Source organism: Agelaius tricolor, unplaced genomic scaffold (genome assembly GCF_023055355.1).
Source record: "Agelaius tricolor isolate 1412-34295 unplaced genomic scaffold, bAgeTri1.0.p SCAF_5, whole genome shotgun sequence".
Lineage (NCBI taxonomy): Eukaryota > Metazoa > Chordata > Aves > Passeriformes > Icteridae > Agelaius > Agelaius tricolor.
This window is the reverse complement of record NW_027269265.1, coordinates 4,899,739-4,921,571: the sequence shown is the minus strand read 5'-3', so window position 1 is coordinate 4,921,571 and position 21,833 is coordinate 4,899,739. Positions and strand designations below refer to the sequence as shown.

General features: G+C 39.9%; 1 protein-coding gene across 6 annotated transcripts in view; it reads right to left on the bottom strand.

Annotated features, from left to right (window-relative positions):
• Positions 1–3,164: 3,164 nt before the first annotated feature.
• ARID4A (AT-rich interaction domain 4A) overlaps positions 3,165–21,833 on the bottom strand; it is a 47,434-nt gene continuing 28,765 nt past the window's right edge. For 4 of the 6 annotated variants that reach the window (XM_071426192.1, XM_071426195.1, XM_071426193.1 and 1 more), the window contains 14 exons: positions 20,235–20,307; positions 17,868–17,962; positions 17,452–17,549; positions 15,851–16,079; positions 14,009–14,259; positions 12,508–12,705; positions 11,353–11,437; positions 11,083–11,215; positions 10,836–10,898; positions 8,699–9,829; positions 7,723–7,827; positions 6,015–6,230; positions 5,644–5,790; positions 3,337–5,194 (listed from right to left, as the gene is read on the bottom strand). In XM_071426192.1, coding sequence (XP_071282293.1) covers positions 5,091–5,194; positions 5,644–5,790; positions 6,015–6,230; positions 7,723–7,827; positions 8,699–9,829; positions 10,836–10,898; positions 11,083–11,215; positions 11,353–11,437; positions 12,508–12,705; positions 14,009–14,259; positions 15,851–16,079; positions 17,452–17,549; positions 17,868–17,962; positions 20,235–20,307 — 2,928 coding nt within the window. In that variant the 3' untranslated portion in view covers positions 3,337–5,090. Of the gene's footprint in view, positions 5,195–5,643; positions 5,791–6,014; positions 6,231–7,722; positions 7,828–8,698; positions 9,830–10,835; positions 10,899–11,082; positions 11,216–11,352; positions 11,438–12,507; positions 12,706–14,008; positions 14,260–15,850; positions 16,080–17,451; positions 17,550–17,867; positions 17,963–20,234; positions 20,308–21,833 lie in introns of all 6 variants that reach the window. The other 2 variants (XM_071426197.1, XM_071426194.1) reach the window with 2 other exon arrangements.

Genomic DNA, 21,833 nt, shown 5'->3' with positions numbered 1-21,833 from the left:
GAGGAGTTTGGGAACAGCTGAAGACACCGACAGTGCTGGAATGGAAATGTTGTTGGGTTATTCTGAACAGCAGGAAAAGAAACACCACCAAACTCCCAGCAGCAAGGCAGGGCAGCATCCCCCAGCAGCAGGGCCAGGTTAAACACAGTGACAACCCCTGCAGGCTGGCACAGCTGTGGCACAGCTCCAGGGCAGCTTTTCTTGGCTGGCAAACACTGCCAGAGGGAAAGTGAAGCAAAGCTTCCCTGGTTAGTGCAGTGAGTGAGCTGTGCAGGGGCACTGAGGCCAAGGGGCATCAAACAAAGCCACTTCTCATGCCTGGAAACTCCTGGTGAGGGATGAGCAGCAGCACAAGGTGTTAACCAATGAAACAGCTGCAGAGCTGAAGCAGAACCAACCTACTCTGAGGCAGAATCCAGAATCCAGCCAGAATCCCACTGCAGCATCTCTGCAATGGGAAGGAGCAGGAATAACACCATAAACAGCAAAGATAATTCAAAATCAAGAAGACACAAGACAAGTGCTGTTCTTAGGAAAACTGCTTTCACAATCAACAGTTTGATCCTTCCAGTTTTCTTTAAATGGCAGCATGGTATTTGTCATTGAGCTGGGACTAATCATTAATCCCAGAATAATCATCACTCACTGGCATTAAAACAAACACACCATCAGACCAAAAACACTGAAACAAAAAAATAAATTTACATATCCATCCAAAGCAATGGATGGGACTAATAAATAAATACTTGTGGAATGTGGGGAACTCACAGATATTCAGAGCAAACAGAAGACCCCAAATAAATCCCAGCTACTCAGTGGAAACTGATAAAGGTGAGTAATGTTAAACACTGAGACCTCTTAAAATCCCATCCTGTTTGGTGTGAGGTAATATGGGAGAATGACAGGTTTTCTCAAATCTGAGAGCAACAGTTTATTAATGTGAGCTAATTACAAAATGTCATTTTCCTTAGTCCTGGAATTACAGTGAGTCAGCCTCTGGCAACATCCCCTTTGGTTCCACTGTTTTATTATGGCCCCCCCCATCTCCAGAGCCTCACACTACAGCAAATAATAAAATCCCAACACCAGAGAAGGAAAATCACCAAGATTTCAGTGCATCATTTTTGCAAAGGGCAGTGAAGTTTTTTTGCAGTGAAGTAAACAGCTCAACATACTTTTGTGAACACATTAATCTTTTATTTCAGCTGGCAAATCTGGCTCATGTCAGATTTCTTTCAAGCCATCAAACCAAACCTGCTTTTTTCTTAAAAAGAAGACTACAGCATTTCTTAGACTTACTGCTGGTAAAGAATTCCAGTAAATGCTGCCCAGAAAATCCATTTGGCTGCCTCAGCTATCCAAGAAGATTTTTAATGGGGAAAAAAAAAGAACATGTTATAAAAGTACTAATTTTTTCATGCAATATTCCATCTGGTTGACAAACCTGTCTGCAGAGAGAAGGCTCTCTCAGCAGTGGATTTTCTGACTGAGGCACAGGAGTTCACAATCCTTAGATTCAGATTCTCTTCCCAGCTCCACATCAAAGCCATCATGAATAATTTTGGTAGCCATTTCTGCATGGCTCCCCCTACAAAAAATGAGAATATGTAACCATTTAGACTGAAGCATGCACAAAAGCACAAACACTGATTTAATCACCTTTTCTGCTTCTCCCTGTGAAGGTCAGACACATCATCCTTCAGGAAGACAAACATTTCTTTGCCCTTGTTATGCTTTTCATTCACTGATAATTACTACTGAAAATCTGTTTAACCTCTGTCAAAACAATGATTTGTTATTATTGTTCTGACAACTCTGCTTCTCTTGCCTGATCTGTTCAGGCTGATTAAACAGGAGAAACTTTCCCAGCCACCAGCAACCTGATGGAGGAGCCAAAACCAAGTAGGTATTTAACTGGGTGTTCTGAACTTTCACATCAGAAAATAAAAACTCACCAGTACAAATGTAGCTGATGCACTTGATGGAAAGTGAATAAAACAAGTAAGGAAATGAATCTTACCTTATGCCCTTGCATGGACACATTCTGAGGTTTTCCATCTTTCAGATTTTTTTTTTGCTCATACAAAAATAAGTTATCTGCCAGCAACCTGGCAGTTCTTTGTATCAACTGCAGAAAATGAAGGAAGAGTCTGATTCTCTTACAACCTTGTTCTTTTTAACAGTATTGGATCCCATATCTTAATTGGTTTTTTTTTACCTCCTAAGCTTGAAATAGAAAATATTAATTTGAGGAAAACCTGTAGGATATCAGAAGGCAAGAGAACAGCACAAAGATTGAAATAGAAGCTTGAAATAGAAAATATTAATTTGAGGAAAACCTGTAGGATATCAGAAGGCAAGAGAACAGCACAAAGATTGCCAAGAAGGTGCTTTATTTCTGCTTGGTCTCAGAAGCACAATACCTAATCTCTTGATTTAAAAATCCCAATTCTGTATAATCATAATTACTGTGTCTTCAACAGGATAAACTTCCAGCCAGTGAAAGACACTTTGGAATTTATATCAACAAGGCTTCAATAAGGGGATTCTTGTAGAGTTAGAAATCATAGATTTTATTAGGGTTTCTTCTTGATTTCACCTTTAACCCAGGACAGCCCAATGAATCCAGCTACTTTTCTTTTCCCTGTGAAATTTTTAAACATCACAGGAAACTACTGCAAACTTCTACTGAATAATCTGATGTGCTCCTTCCCAGAAAGATACAAACCAGGGAATCAGTGACATGCTGGAGGCTGTGCCTTGGCACAAAGTGCATCTTTCCCTGCAGGTTCAGTGCTCTGCCCCAGTAACACCAGTTGTTTTTGGGGTGAGCACAGAGAGGGAAGCAGGTGGAAGAGGAAGCAGGTGGGAAGTTCTGCCTGTCAGTGGGCTGGAATGGGTTTCCATGTTCCATGGGAGCATACCTGGAGCCTTCCAAGCAGGGCTTTCAACATTCCTAAGAGACAGGAGCAGCAGCCAGCTGGGAACACACGTGGGGAACATCCAGGCCAGGGCAGCAGCTCCTCCATCCTCTGTGCCTGTTTAAGGTCTCACAGTGTGCACACAGGTTAGATACCAGAGATCTGCACAAGATGTCATTAATCCTGTTATTTGCCTGGATTTTAGATTGCTTCTGTAAATATTAAACATTTGACCCGTGTTACTTCCTTTTAAATGAGTATTGCTTTTTATTTGTAGCTATTAGAAGATTAACAAGTAAAAGTTAGCTCTGAAAAAAGTCTTTACAGTAATTTATGGAGATTAACTTTCCTATTTTAGGGTAAAGTCCAGACATTTACAAGAACAATCACTTAAATAAAAATAGAATATAAAGCCTATGTTTAAAACATGGCCTTTATTAGCGCTGTCTAGTGAGCTCCATATTTATCTTACATTGAAATAGTTCTGCTTTGCTTAAGAAAAGACAGAAAAAGTGCATTTACAAGAGTACTTTTTCTTTAATTTTCTGCGAAAATGGAAGGAATTGGAATCACAAGTTGACAAATGCTGTAAAATGAAATCTCAAGAAACATCAATTTTAGTAATGCTACGCCATCACTAGTGTTTCCTCCTGACCTTCTGCTGTGTGGAACCAGAATATCCTGATATACAGTCTAGAGCATCTATGTTATTACTCTACAGCATATTAAACACAGAAAAAGGGGCTCAGGCCCCCTTTCAATGTACAAACATGAATAAAAAAATTGTTTAAAAAAATCACTTTTTATACATAATGTATATGCAAACTGCTTTAAATACATGGGTTTGGAAGAGTTATTTACAAGCTGCATCAGCCCGTGGGACAATCCACAGGCAGAGCACACACAGTTGCTTTTACTTTATTGGTGCATCTCAACTTTGGGAGATATAAATTTATTATTCGGCAGTACAGCAAACACAAGAACTTGTGACAAAGCATCTTAAGGGCAACCCAATAAATTTTGTTCCTCCAAACAAGGTTAAGTACTAGGACTGCCAAAGTTTCCAAATCAAGTTTTATTTTAACCCAGATGCCTGCTGGCAGATCTGTGTGGTGGAGGATTTGTAGACAGACCCATTGCAAGTACAGGTTTGGCTACTGGATAACTCCTCCTGAAGAGCCAGAACTGAGAAGGATGTTTTGTCCAAAGAGTGAACTAACCTAGAATTTTTTTTTCCAATTTTATTAATATTTTAAAAAATACATAAAAATACAACATCCAATGTCTGAATAAATATATTTAACAAGTTGCAAGATACCTTATTTTACACAAAAATTTCAGCTTTAGAAATCTTGTTAAATAACTTCATTGTTGTTATATATTTCATTTTTCGTCTTTTTGTAACAAAATAAAAACTCTGAAATTACATAGAAAAAAGACAAAATATTTTTGTCAAGGGATAAGATAGTCCACTGAAAACCTATTCACAATTCCACTGTAAACATTAATAAACATTAAAACATTTGCATAATTGTGTGCTCAAAAATCCTATAAAAAGTGGAAGACTTATTACAACTGTAGTTTTCAGTCAACTACACTTCCTTTCACAATTTATTTTGTCCCATTTACAGCTTTAAAACTGGGCACATTGCTGAACACATACTTTGGCAGTTCTGTATAGCAAGTGCTTCCACAAAGAGGAACTACTCACCAAGAGTTACCCACAGCTTGGTGAAAGTGCAGCAGTTGCTCAGTTCTTTTGGATAATACTCTGATGTCTGTTGGTGCACTTGCTTTTTTTTTTTTAAAGATCACCCTAGAACACCTGAATGCTTCATTGGACATTAACTTTGCAAATTTGATAAGTGCCCTTCCTCTGTGTTAGGAAAAAAAAACAAAACAAAAAGAAACAAACAAGAAACAAAAACAAACACAATTACAAGGATGCCACGTTGTGCCTACAAACCTTCAGTTACCAATGAGCTTAAGTTCTCTGAACAGTAAATTAAACAAAAGAAGAGGGTAGGAGGGGGGAACAGGTACAGTCCAGCAGTGGAAGTGTGTACAGGATATACTTGGCAATGTCCAACCAGTTGAGTGCTTTCTGTGGCAGAATTTCAGGGTTTATGTCCATGGCAGAGAGCTGCTGGCAAGGCAGAGAAATGTTTATCACCTGCACTCCACAGCCAGCACGTTCTGGGGAGGAGAGGATGATGAGGGGCTCATTCCAGTGTCTGAGGAAGCAGATGACATGGATGCTCCTGTATGGGACACTGAACACACAGAACAACAGATCAGCATCAGGTTATCAAAGTGCAGCTCACAAGGAAGGTTTCCTTGCCTTTAGCTTGTGTAAAAAACATCAAAGAGCAGCACAGGCACAAAACACTGATAAAGAGTTTTGCCAATTGCTTCCCCTGCTGTATTCACACGGGATTAGCCTTACCCAGTTATTGAAAAGATAACTCAGGTGACTCTAATGGAAATACTTGCACTAGGAAGTCCAAGTTTCTACCACACAGTTATAAAAGAGTCAGAAAATATTTCTGTCAGGTTCACGTTCCAAAACACCACAAATATTCCTTCTAAATACATACACAAACAGATGGTAACACTTTCCTTTCTTCTAAAATACCATCAATTCAACTCCAATTGCTTTGAGTTACACATTTCCAAACAAATTAACTCCTCATGGGAATCATAAAGCAAATCCCAACCTCACCTTCCCTGTCTTTCTTTTTCAATCGTTTCCTTCTCCTGTCTATGGTTGCTACCTCTGACTTCAAGGACATGTAGTATTTTCGGATCTCCTGGAGCTTTTCTTGGAGGAAGGAGATCCTTTCAGTGCTGCTCATATTGTCCAGTTCATCTGCAAGTGCAAAGAAATGAAAAAATAACTTTGTCAAGGTGGTTATAAACAAATGAATGCAGTTCTTAAGAGGATGTAAGACACAGCATGGAAGATAACACATTTCCATAACTATGCCAGAAAAGGCCCACAATTAATTTAGTATCCCAAAATTTCCATGTTTTTCTTTCAGAACAAATTTTCTCACAAATTCCCTGTAATCAAATCATTTCTAGAATCCTTACTGAGCTGGAAGCTCCATTTGTAGACTCTGGGTGAAGCATTCTGGTGGTGGTGCTTGTCCCTGTGCTTGTCCTTCTCTCCATCCTTGATGTGAGGAGAAATCACCCTGGCAGGGGAGCGGGAAATCTTCTGGGGTTTGGATGCATTGATGTGTTTGACAGGAGTACATTTACTGGAACTGTCCAGGACAGGGAGATCCTCACTGTCACTGCTTTGCCCTGCAGGAAAAAGAATTCATTTGGACTTAAAACCTCCACATTGACATTTTAAAAATCGTGGTTATAGTAAAGAAAACAATGATGAAAAAAACCCTGCTGCATTTTGCTTAGAAGATCACAGAACACACCCAAGGAATAATGATCTCAGATTCCAAGGATAACCTGATCAGACACAATATGCACTGAACTCTCAAGTGTAATAATCATAATTGATGCAGGGCTAACTAGGCCTAGTTAAAAAGTAATAGTCAAACTTCTGTAAAGAAATAATAAATAAACTTACCAAAATTAGAATATCAGAGCGCTGATAAACTGTCTTACATCACCTATTTTAGCTTTCTAATATGAAGCAGACTAAAATCTCTTTCTTAAAGATTAAACCTAGATTACTATGGGTAGGTAGCACTATGGGTGGATTACTACAGGTGGTATTTAGTTATCAAACTGCTTTACACATCTAAAGGAACAATTCTGAAACATGACTAAAACAACGAAGTTTAACATGTAACAGAAAATTTTTAGCTCATATATTCAAATATTTTAGATTCCCACAATAACTGCCAAGTTCTCCACAGGCATGTTAAATATATCTGAATAGTGTATGTCAGATAATTATATTACCCAGTATTTTAGTTTGACATTTAAAAATATAACAGTGTTGCCACAAAGGCAAAACCACGGATTCAGTCATGCAATGATTGTCAAAAATTTTGTGACAGGACAAGAGGGAATGTCCTTAAGCTGAGGGAGGGCAGGGATAGATGGGATATTAGACAGAAATTCTTTATTATAAAGATGGTGAGGCCCTGGCACAGGGTGCCCAGAGAAGCTGTGGCTGCCCCATCCCCGGGAGTGTTCCAGGCCAGCCTGGATGGGGCTTGGAGCAATGTGGGATTGTGGAAGGTGTCCCTGAACGTGGCAGGGGATTGGAACAAGATGACTTTTAAGGTCCTTTCCAACCCAAACCATTCTGTGATTCTCTGAAAAATGACCTACAGAAACACAAAAATTCAGATTTCCATATCAAGTTATAAAATAGTCAGATACTTGAGAGAAAAGCTAGACAAGATCCCTTTGGATGAAAAGCTTTTCCTTAGCATCCAACATTTTTCTGTATTTCAAAAGCATTTATTTTTTCCCCCAGGAGAAACACCTGTTTTAAGACTTTAAATGTGCCCTCTGCCAAATTCATAACCAATCCAATATTTAAAAATCAGCATAATGATAAATATGTACTAGCTGCTAATATAAATAATAATTTAGACACTTTTCCTAAGTATTATAAAACAGACAAGAGATTTCCCAGTTACACTGGGAGAGAGCTCAGAACTCCTCTCCAGTTTATCACCAATAACCACGATGAATAAAAACTGAAAACCTTGAGAGGGAAGCCCCATGCACTGGAAACTGTTTGTAACATGAGAACAGTATGTTCTTACACATATTTACAGGCCAGGACAACCTTCCCCCTCCCCTCCCTGCAGGAATATACCTGTTCCATTCTTTTCATTTTTGGCTGCAGCACTGGTTCGCTTTGGAGTTCGCTTTTGCTTTTTTGCCAGCGTTCCACTATTGCTGTCACTGGGTCTTTTTTGACCTATGAGAGGAGGGAAAAAAATCAAAAATAAAATATAAGACACCTCAAATACTTCTGTTACTAAAAAGCTCTTTTAATAAGCAACTAAGAAATTTAAAGCCAGACAGCCTGGAGAAGAGGAAGCTCTGGGGAGAACTTAGAGCCCCTTCTGGGGTCTAAAGGGGCTCCAGGAGAGCTGGAGGGGGACTTGGCACAATGGCCTGGAGAGCCAGGACAAGGTGGAATGGCTTCCCACTGCCAGAGGGCAGGGTTAGGTGGGATATTGGGATAGAATTCTTCCCTGTGAAGGTGCTGAGGCCCTGGCACAGGGTGCCCAGCCCCACCCCTAGAAGTGCTCAAGGACAGGCTGGATGGAGCTTGGAGCAACCTGGGATAGTGGAAGGTGTCCCTACCCATGGAAGGGGACTGGAGCAAGATTGGCTTTGAGGTCCCTTCTAACCCAAACCATTCAGTGAATCTATAACCAGCAGACAAAACAGAGCAGGAATTTTTAGCCCAGTAACACCAGCCTCAAACCACCCTCAGGAGGATCAGAGCTGGTCAACATCAGCTTACAGTATTAATTTTACACTTTAAAAATCCTGCCTTACTCAACACACTTGCTACATTTCTTATTTTTACCTAAAATTTCTATGAAACTGCAGTAGTGGTGGTGCTGTCAGGGTTCAGTAAGCATCTGGATGATGCTCTTAACTCAGGTGATTTAGCTGAAGTCTATGATTCTCCTACTATTTCCCAAATAAGCCAATACAAATGAATTACATTTTATTGCAGCAAAAATAGTTTTATAGATTCCTCTAATCCCATATGACACTACAAAACCCAAAACCAACCCTTCTCCCCTCCATGCAGAGAACACAGAGCAGCTCACCTTTCTCTCCCGTCTCCCTCTCCTGCCCCGCCGTGCTGCAATTGCTCGACGTGGTGCTGGCCTCGAATCCATTGGCAGATTCACTCTCACAGAGCCCTTCCTGAGACTCTTCTGCCACACTGTCCACCTCAATGGTCATGTCACTCTCGCTCTTGATGCTGCGGGACTCGTCCTGGCTGAGGGCCACAGGAGAGGCCACCGGGAAGCTCGAGGGGACGCCGGGGGCTAAGGCAGACGGGGCAGAGTTGGAAGAACTGGGGTCTGGCTTTTCTGCCGTTGTGTCTTCAGTGCTGCTCTTCTCCTTCTCATCCAAGTCATCCAGGTCTACTTCATGGCACAGCAAGGTCTCAGGACCAATCTGAGGCATTGTGTCATCCTCATCTTTCAAGGGCAGGCTCTCGCTGGCTTCGGCCGGCCGTTGGAAGCTGTCGTTCCTCAGCTCCGCACCGTGCGGAGCCGATTCCGCCACCAGGGACGGCATCTCCTCGTTTTCGGTTCTGAGGGACTCCTCAGCATTCAGCCCTCTACATTCCTCTGCTCCACTACATTCATTGGTCCTCTCTTCAGATACAATATTTGGCACTTCCATCTCACTCTCTCGCCGGTTTCTCTTCTCAGGTGACGCCTGTTCCAAAGTTTTCCTTTTCAAAAGTTTCTTATCTTTTGTGGAGGGCTCTGTTTCGCTTTCAGTAGTGCTGGAAATGTCTTTACAGTCCAAGGAAGACACATCTAACCTTTCAGGTTCTGTAAGAGATTCATTTGCCACCTCTTCCTGGCTTCCTGGTGCAATCTTTGCATTCTCCAATGAGGGATCTTTTGTCTTGCTCCTTCTCCCTTTTCCCTTAGGTGATTTTTCAACCTCTCTTTTGATTTCTTCCATTTGATCCGTTTTATTTCCAAAAATTTGAACAATTTGTTCACTTTCCTCAACTTCCAGTTTCAGTGTTTCTAGCTGCTGTACTTGAGTCCTGTCATTTTCCTTCAGCACATGAGAAATCTTTGGGTTTTCCTCATCCAGCTTCTCATCACGGAGTTTTTCACTTTTTTCCAGTTCTGAAGTTTCTGGAGAAAATTCTTCATTCAAATTCTTTTCAGATGACTCATCTGCTTCACTGTCAGATGTGCCAGAGTCTAAAAAAAATTTAAAAAGAAGCAAACAGCACCCTAAATAATTAATTGCAGCATGACTTTTTATTTGAACCTCACAAAAATCCCTGTTTTCAGTAATCTATGAGGTCAACATCAGCTTACAGTAATAATTTTACACTTTAAAAATCCTGCCTTACTCAACATACTTGCAACACTTATTTTTACCTAAAATTTCTATGAAACTGCAATAGTGGTGATGTTATCAGGGTTCAGTAAGCATCTGGATGATGCTCTTAACTCAGGTGATTTAGTTGAAGTCTGTGATTCTCCTACTATTTCCCAAATAAGCCAATGCAAATGAATTACATTTTATTGCAGCAAAAATAGTTTTATGGATTCCTCTGATCCCATGGATATTGCCTCTCCCATGTGACACTACAAAACCAAAAACCAACCCTTCTTCCCTCCATGCAGAGAAAAAAACCCAACCCAAACCCAAAAATAAAAACCTTCTAAACCCCAGTATGGACATTCCATTGCTGAACTACTGTACAAATGCTGCACCACACAGAGAGCAAGCATTAGTACATTACCAGGAGATTACTCAGGGACCTGTACTAAAAGGAGACAGTGATTTCACATCAGTTCTTGTTCAGAGAGGCTTAGAAACACCAAAGATGTGCTGCCATTTGTGTATAATTAACAGCTCTGCTGGATGATGGAGTACTGAGGTTGAGGACTTAATTAGCACAATAAAGACTATCATTATAATGCACTGGATTTGGTCTGCTCAGGACTGAAAGGCTCTGGCTGAAGAACATGGGATGACTTGTACAGTCACTGACTGCTCTTGTGTGAGCAAGCTGAGCTCCTCAGCAGTGTCAGCTCAACTGCTTACTCAACAAAATTTACAGGGAGAAAGGAAAAAAAAAATAACCAACCAAAAAAGAAGGTAAAAAAAAAACCAAACCAAAAAAAAACCCCAAACTTCTTTTCAAAAAGGTACTGAAAAAGCCTCCAAAGCATACACAGGGCTGAAATCACTCACCGTTTGATCCTCTATCAGAATCAAACATTCCTGAGCTACGTCTGGTCTGCCTGCGAGGTGTTGCTAAAATTAAAATCGAAAGAATTAATTTGTATCGATCGGCAGGAGCGCCCAGCCCCGGCGGTGCCGGCCCGAGGGGCGGAGCGGGAGCTCCGGGCTCCGGCCGAGGGCGCCGAGCCCGGCCCGGGCTCCACCGGAGGGCGCCGAGCTCGGCCCAGGCTCCCTGCACGTCCGGGGCCGCATTTACCTTCGCTGTTGGGCGTTTTGGGGAGGCTGCAGGACGTGTTGGAAGGGAGAGTGGATTTCAGAGGGGGCCGCCCACGCTTGGATTTTTGTTTCTCCTCGTCCTTCTTCTCATCCTTTTCACCATCTTCTTTATTCTGCAGGGGAAACAGTGGATTTTTATTAATGTTTCACTGCTGATTATCAAACCTTTTGTTCTATTAGAAACAAGACTGTGGCCTGAATAACTTTTATTTTTAATATAGTACTACAACAAACTTATTGAAATCATTACTTTTGTTTTTTTCTTCTGTTTTTTCTTTGGTCCTCCTTTTTCCACTGGCCAGATAATCCGATCAGCTTTCACCCATTCATCATACCTGAAAGGGAATGAAACCATGCTCTTACCACTGCACATTAACATTGAATATGAGGAGTAAAAGACTTGAATTAACACAGTATTTATTAATGAGGTAGGAAAAGGCCAACAGCAGGCTGGATGGGGCTCAGAGCACCCTGGGGTAGTGGAAGGTGTCCCTGCTTATGGCAGGAGGGTGGAATGGGATGGGATGGGATTTCCTTCCCAATCCATTCCATGATAGCAGAGCCTGTATTTACAACTCATGCAGTATTCTGGCCTCAGAAAGGTGAATGACATTTCCAGTCCATAAAAAAACCTTATGGGATGAGGGGATTAAGGTACAAACTTCCCTGTCTCTCACTGGAGCACTCAGGGGACTGAGTCAGCTCTAAAGTGTCAATTATTCCACATCATACACATAAGAGAGTTTTCACCACACCACACCTCAGCAGAAAATGTACCACCTTTTTTTTTAATTATGGCAACAACTGGATGAGATTCTGAAAAGCACAAAGACAGTGATGGCTCCTCAAAATCTCCTAAAGGTATTAAGGTAAAGGGAACCTGGAAATATTTTTCATGTTGCCACATAAAGCAATTTGCTTATGGATTTGGAATTACCACGTTATATACCAGAAGTATATAAAAAATATAAAGTACTATAAAGACTGGCTGCCAGGAGAAGCATTTTTACAATCCCAGTTAACATTCAATACAAGAATATATTTTATTGCCAAAATTCCAGTGCTTAATACACTTAATTGTAAATATCTTCATCATTATCAATGGCTCCCTTAAAGAAAAGTTTGCTATTGCTAACACTGATAGACACAATAAATATCAGGAAGGGGTGAGGATTCCTAAGGCAGATGGATACTTGGAAAAATACAAGTATCCAAGACATTTCAATGCAACACCGTGAACAAAATCACCAACACTGAAAAGTGAAGAAGTCAGAGCCTGTGATGTTGCTAATACAATATGGAGCCACATCACTGACCATCTCTCACTTTATTTCCTTAAAACCAAAAATTTCTTTTGCAAATAAGCCTTTGAACAAAGAAAGGAAAGGCAATTTCTTATCCTCACCTTACATTCCAACCGTAGTAATGAACTAAATATAAAACCTCTCCATCATCCATTTCTGTGCTTTTAATACTGGCTTCATAAATTTTTTGAGTCTTTCCACGTCCATATTTTACTTTCACTTTGGTTCCAGTCAGGCAGGGTTCTGTGTCCTCCTCATCCTCTTCACCTTCTGATTCTCCTTTGTTCTCAATTTCTTCCCTGCAGTAAAATGTATTTAAAATGCCCACTAATTAGTAACAATCATATCTTAAAATTTAGAGAGCAGTCAAGGTAGAAAAAGACTGCAAGAAGAAATTCATTTTCTGTACCCTGTCTTGTCACTGAAGCTTGCTCAGAAACAGGTTTTTTAAATCAAGAACAGAGCTTAGGGAGAATACGGCTAAGTGCCAAAAACATCCAGAAAGTTTTGTTAAAATTTAAACACAATTTATAAAGTGTACAACTACCTCAAAGCTTAAAGATTATTTTTTAAATTGATATTTTGATAACACTAAGAGGAATAAAATTTAACTCAGTGTGTGTCTTCTAAATAGCATAGGAAGAAAGAAATAACTTCAGTTTCTGAAATATTTGATTTTGACACATTATTTACTAAAAAAGGTACTTTTACAATTGCCTTAACATGCTACAGTTTATTAACTGCACATGAGGAGTTTGAATTGCTATCACAGTGATCCTCTCACAATACAAACACCATTCCACTGGGAAAAAACTCGATCACAAAAGTGTTCAGCCAAGCTTAGAAGTGTCTGTACAGCTCTTTATTAGATACATCCACCTCTCATTACACCTTTGGCTACTGTTTCAATATTATACTCAAACATATTTTGAAGAGCTACCATCAAACCTATTTTTAGCTATAATTCCTTCCCTACTTAAGGGACAATTTAGCATAATTTAGAAGTTACTCTACAAAAAAGTCAGCAAGAGATAAAATACTAAAAAGGACTATGGATTTGCTTTTAATGAAATAGATCTGTTGGCCTTTAGTGAAAAATCCATTCTCTTGTGGCAAGCAACTCAGAGGACAAGTAACACCCACCCAGCTTACAGAAAACTTTGCTGCCTTGATCATCTGACAGTAAAAAGCAGGAGCCTGCAGCTTCACCAGCCATCAGCAAACCCTTAAAAGCACAGGAGAAGAGGGATTTGCCATTTCTGTCTCCACTGCCCAGAGAAGTGTCCCCAAGCTGTTCCACCCTCTCACAGCCTGGTCAGCTTGCTGTCTGGAGGTACTGGTGTGATAAAACACCAACACAGCCTTGGCAAATTAAGTGACAGTGAAAAATACAGCCTGGCACTGAGCACAAAAAGATGCTTCCAGAAAGTACAGCAGGCTCTCCAAGCTTGAAATAAAATGTTCCCTTTCCCTGCCTGTCTGAGTCAATAAGGGTTCTGATTTTCACACTTCAGTAAGATCAAGTCTGTGTCCTCCTGCCTGGAGAACAGCTCAATCATGGCACAGAGAAACTCAAAGCAGGTGATACAAGTTAGTGCTTACCTCTCCCTCTGCCTCTCTTCCTCTTCATCTGACTCTTTATCAGAATCCTCCTGTTTTTTAATTTTCTTCTCTTTTTGCTTTGGTGTGCTTTTCTTCCCTAGAGGAGTTTCATTTTCTTTCTTTTCTGCATTCTCAGGTGTTTCCTCTACATCTTTGTTTTCTTTGTTACTGTCTTTTAATTTGTCTTGGGTTTTATCCTCTTCACCATCTTTTTTAGCAGGGGCTGCATCACGGGCAAGTCTTCTTCGTCCCTGGAACAGAAATAAAATCAGTTTAATGACTCCTGTGCCCTGCTTTCTTCATAACCTCTCCAAATCCCAGCAAAAAAGTGAGACATGCAACTCCTGTAAAGAAGAAAGGCTGGAGATGACAAAAAAGTGTAAAATATTCTAAAAGAATAAAATTAAAGCTTTAAGTTTTTCTAGCTGCTTCATTTGGAATATGAGGATGAGTTTCTGATTAACTGATGGAGGATTTCAGGACATTTGTTTGGACCTGTAATGTTTGTTACTCTGACAGAAAGGGCCAAAATGTCTTGTTCACCTACAGCAATATCATTATTTGAGTGCTTGTATAGGAATATTGAGGGGAGGAATCTTCAAGGGGAAGAAGGGAAGAAATTTGTCAGCTTTCAAAAAACCCTCAATATCCCATTTTTAAAAGGCACCTTGAGTACTCTCAAGGCAGTTGCTGCTTGGGACTATCTGCAACTGATTCTTAGAGATCTAGCACAGGATTATCATTTGATTTATTAGAAGTCTCTTGATAGGATCATTGCTTTTTAGTCAGAACAAAGAGCCAATTATTAAAAAGACAAAACATTCTTACATTTCTTTATCCTTCTTTTGAGCATTGCCAAAAAGAAAAACAAACTCAAAAATAAATGAACAAACCAAGAACAAAGCTAATGTCATGTCAGGAAGTTCACTGAGCAGCTTGGAACAACCACTTTCATTTAAACAGAAATATAATACATAATAGAAGTCTCAACCTGTGTTTACACCATGTCCTTTCATCTATTAATCTATAAGGCCATATATTTGCTTGAAAAGCTGCTTTGCAAGAAGGACTTCAACAGAATAACATTTTAGTCAAACAGAATCTTTAGAACTCGAACAATTTAAAAGCAGAAATTGTTGTCCTTCAGTAGTCATACTCTATTGAAGAACACAAAATGTTTTTAAACATAATTAAATGAGTGCTGTAGTCGTATTCCAACACCTTTATCAAGTACAGTCTGTATTCCTCATGGTGTTCAGTATCCTCCAGCTGCTGGGACACTGATCTGATCTGTGTAGCTTCTAATACAACCCTCACTTCTACAGCATTTAAAGACAAATGAAGCCTAAACTTAATTGTTCCTCCCTCTACTTTTGTCTATGTACTCTAATATTTGAGTGTTTCTCATATTAGAAGAGAAACTGTGGCAAAAACCAGCTCAGAGAAATGGGTTTTCCTTTGATTCTAAGATCCATAGCAGGTTTTTGATATTCCTGTTTCTTGCCAGAAGGCTCCAGGGTCCATGTGCCTGTGGAAACCCTCACCCAGAACCAAGAGTGTCCTGCTGTGTTTCACTGCTCTGATGAGAACAGCTCCAAGCCACCCCTGAAGCACAGCACATCCCACTGAGCCTGAGCAAAGCCCAGGCATGGTGTGGAATATGAAGGAATAATCAAACTCTGTGTCCAGGTAGAACAGAACTGACAATAAACACTCACAGAACTCCACCCTTGTACCAGTGCAACAATTGCAATGTGCACAGGGAAAACTCACTATGGAAACTCTTCACTATACAAAGGGGCTTTGTTAGGGACTAAACACAAATCAGTTCAGACCACTCACCCTTGGGGATCTTAGTTCAATTTCTTCTTTCTCACTTTCACTGCTGGAATAATTTTCTTCTGCTTCTTTTTTAACTTCTGTTGGGGGCATTTTTTGTTCCTCTTTCACACTTTCCTCCATTGGTTCCACGTGTTTCTGTGTCTCTTCTACCACTTTTGGTTCATTGTGATGGATGGTCCTAAACTGAATGTTTGCAGAACGGCAATACTCTTCAAAACCATAAAGATACCTACAGACAAGGAAGGTCCCATTTATATTCCATGGTTTATTTTCCATTTATTGAAGTGCATAAAACCTATTTTCCTGCTCAGTAACTTCAGGAAAATAATAATAAAAAAACCACACAACAACCAAATAAGCCCAAATAAAAATATAAAAGCTAGAGAAGATTTTGAAGTGAAACAACTTTATATCAAATGCTGAAAAAGAATACACAGAGGTGCTTCTCATATATTTAACTTCATTCCCATCCAGTTAAGAATTCATGACAGTAATGCCATGCATTAGCTTGTTCTCTGGAAACTGCCTGTGCACACTCTAATCCAGTTATAGGTGACAGAGGTATGAATTAGCTTATTCCTCAAAGAATTAATATGCAAGTTACAACACACTATCACTGTCACAACACATTTTCATGTGTCCAAACAACATCATCATTATTTCCACTGTAACAGCAACCCAGTACACATTTACCAATTACTCTTTCCAGATAAACACTCTTCTCTGTAAAATACAGACCTTAAACATGTGCCCAGTTCAAATCCCACTGCAGAGAGTCTCAATATTGTCATCTTCATAGACATTAACATGAGTTGAGTCATTACTCATCCCTATTTCCCAATTTCCTTAGGTCTGAGTCAAAAGAATCTCACTCTTCCCTTTTACTCAAAAAGCCCAATTGTTTCTTGTCAAACTTCCAGGAGGATAAACAATAAAAAGAACTTTTATTTAGAAAACGAGCTTGGAAAATGTCATTCCTGAAAGGTCTGCAATGCAAAAGTTACAACACAGCTGAAAAGTGAGGGTGAGAAGAAAAAGATTCATGCATTTGGTCAATGTAAGTAATGATTTTACTATTTAATAACTCTCACATTCACCACAGCAATGCACACAGTTAAGCCCTAATGACATTATTCTACAAATTCTGCAAAGATTTTATGTAAATGTACAATCTAAAACATGTCTTTTTACAGTAAAAACCTTTCACAAAGTTAAAGCAACTGGTATAAAATTCTCCTTAATGCATATGAGATCTAAAGTTTAAGGAGTCTGTTAACTGCCTTAACTGGCAAAACTGAATCTGCCAAAGCTTAGTTTATAAATTTCAGTGGTGTACTCTGAAACACCATCAGCACAGGAGGAAAGTCAAAGTTTCTTGGTAAAAAACGAGCAGAATCCTGATGTATTGGAGCAACAGGAACTTCCAGCCCTGACTCCTCCCTCCTTTCCTCCACATCAGCACTGGAAAATCCTCAGAATTGTTCATTAACTGAAGAATATCAAGTGCTGTCTCTACCAAAAACCTCTTGAATATTGCACAAGCTACAACTAGGAAAAAGAAAGGCAAAGTGTTTTCACCACTATCCAATACAAGAACTTACTTTCTATAAGCAGTTTTTACGTTGTAGGAAGCAGCTGAGTTCAAAATAGGAATGCCAAGGTCCATATAAATTTGCTTCCATACAGCACCACTTTCAATCTTTGGGGGGGAAAAAAAAGAGAAAAAAGGAAGTTTACAGGTTTTGTTAAACAAGAACATTAAGGACTAATATCTAACAGAGCTAAAAGCCAGAGTCTTGTATAACCAATGAACATTTTGGGTTGGAAGGGACCTTAAAAATCATCCAGTTCCAAGCCTTGCCATGGGCAGGGACAACTCCCACTACCCCAGATTGTTCCAAGCCCTGTCCAAGCTGGCATGAACACTGCCAGGGATGGGGCAGCCACAGCTTCCCTGGACAACCCATTATAGATATGAATGAACAGACATTTAATTCAAGGAACATTCAGCACTTACATTGTCACACCCACCCTGCTGATAAACCAGCCTAAAAAGTTTGAAGAGGTTAAGGTCCTTGTAGCCCAGAACTGGTGGTTTATTGATAGGAGTACCTGAATCAAATAAAACAGAAACAAGTTATCTCAAAGAACAGCAAGGTGCTTCTTCCATTCCTTTAGCACACATTTGATTACTAGTATTCTTCTGCATTTTAAAATCTGCATTTAATGGATTAAGGTATGTTCCCAAGTCAGTAAATTCCAATGACCAGTTAAGGCTTCACCCTGTTTTGAGTGCATCATTATCTCTGGGTGGTTTATCAGCCTCCCAGGTTTATTAACAACCCCCATCCACGTGGCTGCATCCCACTGCTGCTCTCGTGAGCAGGGAGGACAGCCAGAAGTGCAGGAAGCTCCAGAGAACACCTGAGGAATGCTGGAATAGAGCAGTGTGTGAAGAGATTCACTAAAAGCACCGTGGGCTGAAAGGAACGAGGAAGAAGCAGAGATGTTGGATTAGGAAGAGGCACTCAGGCAAATTGTCAGAATGTGGAAAAGCACAAGGACCTGACAGGACATGAATATTTGGGGCAGTTCCAGGGAAAAGAAAGAGCTCAGATCAGCTGAGTGGCAGTGACAAACAGAACAGTAATTATCTGCAGAAGGAGAAACCAAAAGTGACTTAGGGCAAGTGGCTGCATACGTAGACAATAATCCTCCCAGCAAGGGAGAATGCCAAACCTCCTCCCTGCTGCTTTGTATCTTCCCTCATCTCCATGCAATTATATTTGGAATCATTAAAATAATTTTATAGGACTTTGGGAATACTGTCATGATTCCATGAATCAAAACATTTATACTGAGAGGAGAGAATGTAGAACAAATCTGCTGGGAATAGAAATCTTGCTAGAAGGATGGAGAAGGAAAATAAAAAGCAAACAGGCAAGGGGAAAGTCCCAGGCCTGAAGAAGTCCTGCACACTGCTCAATCCACAGACTGGCTTGAAAAATATTTCATGGACTGAGTCTTCAACTTCAGCATACAAATGCTTTCCTCTTCTGCCTTCACAAGGTCCTGACAGCCCTACCTGTTTTGTAGTCTGTGAGTGTTTAGGAAAGAGAATGAGAAGGCAAGAAAACAGGAAAGTGGGAAGAATCAGGCTACATGAAAAAAACCACTCTGGATTAGCCCAGCAGCAGAATGATTTCTTTTCTTTCCCCCAACTTAGCCTTTTATTCCCCTAAGGCAGCTTATTCTCCAGAAACACTGGTTATATACACAGGAGGCCTTCCAAATTATATTGGATGAGCTCCAGAACACTTTGCTATAATACATGCTCCATTTCTAAACCTATGATAACTGGTAATATTCAACAGCTTTTGGATTGTGCTTTTATGATTCTGTGCTCTAGAACACACCTCCTTAGAACAGACCCTCTTTTACAAAGGCAGCTTGATTTCCCCATTAATTTTAACAACCTCCCACCCTCAAAAAAGAAAGGGGCAAATATTCAGACTCTGCAAGTACTTCAGGTTTCACCCTTAGCTCTGGTCATTTCAAATTCAATTACATCAATATTTGCTGCACTCTGTGCTGCTATGGAAATAACATTCAGGTAGCTGCTGTCAAGAGAAAAGAAAGATGAAAAGAAAAGGGAAAAGGGCAGTAGTTACACCTATAATCTACCTCCACACCAAAGCTACTGCAGGATGAAAATGGTAGTTGAAATATAGGACTGAAATGGTGACTTCATGAGTAAAATTTATCAAACCAATATACTCTAAAAGACAAAATTCTGCAGGCTTGAATAGAGATTTTTAGAAAGAAGCATAAAAGCTTCCATTTTCATGTCAGTCTCATCACAACTGCACATGCCTTATGCAAGAGCAGCTCTCCCAAGTCAGCAGGTACACCCTGCTCCCTGTGCAGAGCACGTGCACTTCTAATACTGCTCTGAAACCAAGAGTTCAACTTTCTAATTTATTAAGTCTCACTTAATTCTGTAAAGACAGATGTTTAAAACACACTATTTTGTTCTTCTAGCTACAGGATAAAATAGAATTTTTTGTCTCTTCAGGTATCCCTGCTCCATTTGTGCACAGAGATTAGAGGATGGCACATCTCCATTCTGGGCAGGTTGGATTTCACCATCCATGGACAGACTCCACAGCTTCCAGCCTGGGATTAACAGCAGCAGAGCTCTCAGCCATGGCTGTCACAAGCAGAAATTAACCAAGGGCTTATTTAACAGGCATTGGGAACATAACAAAGGCTTTGTGAAAGCAAAACAAAACCCAAACACCTCAGGCAGGATTTGAGTTCCCTTTGAGTGCTGTGCCATTAAAGAAGTGGACTGGACATAAAAAAGAAGAAAATTCAGTGTTACCTCTGTCTTCCATAAACTTGTAAAGCTGTTGGAGGAAGTTGTCCCTCTCTTCAGGATCAAGCTCTTCCTCAGGCTGTGAAAATAAATGCAGTCATAAATGAAAACAGCAAATATGCAAAGTAACCATTTATTTGTACAAAAGCCTAAGAGCAAGAACTAAACCCAAACCACTTCCCATTTGGCCCTGAACCCGTGTAATGGTGAAATATGCAGAAAACAAAATTTACTCAAGAAGACTGAAGTGGTACCTCAGAGGAAAAGAAGAAAATGGAAAGCATCAGTCCATGACAGAATGAATGAGTGACCCTCCAAATGACAACTGTGCTACACACAGCATACCTGCCTAACACAGAAGAGGTCTGGTATTTACAAGACCCAAAGAATTCACAGGAATTCCAGGTTTGTTTGTTTTTTGTTTTTTTTTTTTTTTTTTGTTAAGTTCTTTCTGTTTGTTTGGGGCTTTTTTGTTTAACTCATTTTCCTTATCCCAGCTTTAGCTCAGATTGCAGATCAATTCTTTCTCCAACAGTACCCGTTGGAGATGCTCCAGACAGTATTTGTTTTGTAATTAAGTTCCAATGCTTGATTTCAGCTTATATTTGGAAACACCTTTAAAGTCACTTCTATAATTTATTATTATTATAAATTCCTTAGTTTAACCATTACAACTCAAAGCCTCAAAAAGATAAACACTCTGACATAAATTTATGGCAAGTAATCCACAGCATGAAATAAAGACATTCCTTTTATTCCAGTGAAAATTATTTAAAATACAGTAAATTTATTGGAGGGGGTGGAAGGGACAGGGAGAGGAAATAATGTCTACGTATCTTCATGGAATTTTGAGATTCTAGCAGAGACCAAAAAAAAAAAAACCACCAAAAAAAAAAAACCCAAATTCTTTTCCCTGCAATGCTTTCTGCATGCCACCTTCTTCCTGCCAGCCTGGCAGTTTGCACAAGGCAGGCTGCAGCTGTCTTGAAGGAAAGACGTAGAGTACGTGTCAAAAAATCTTATCATTACATTATTAAAAATAACAGGAAAGTGACAAGCAGTTCCAGAAGGAAACCAGAACAACAATTTAGATTTCAGTCATCTCTGCATGCTGTAAACTTGAAGCTTCAAGGCAAGGAGATAGGCAGGGAAATGGGGATGTACATGCTAATGCCTTACTAACCAGCAAGCAATCTGCCCAGCATCAGAATGAATCCCAGCCCTGCCTGCTTCACTGAATTCTGAGCTTCTAAACCCAACAGGGCTCAGCTACAATCAGGCAGAGACAATATCTGTGTCTTACTTCACTAATTTTTCTTCTGGAATAATTGGAGGAAATTAAATGTGTAATCACAAGGCTGTACAGCATCAGTTACCATTTGCTGAGCACATCACAGGGATTATATAAGGAGAAACAGTTATCTATAGAATTAGCATGCTCTTCCAGGTTATCAAGTGAAGTATTGCTATAGAAACCACAGCTTTTTTCTCTCCATCCAGACTGCAAAATAACTTCAAGATCGAGAAATTTCTACCATCTACTGTAATGTTTACTGGCTGAAGGCAATACAGCTCAAACTGTGCAAACTAAATACATCTAATAAC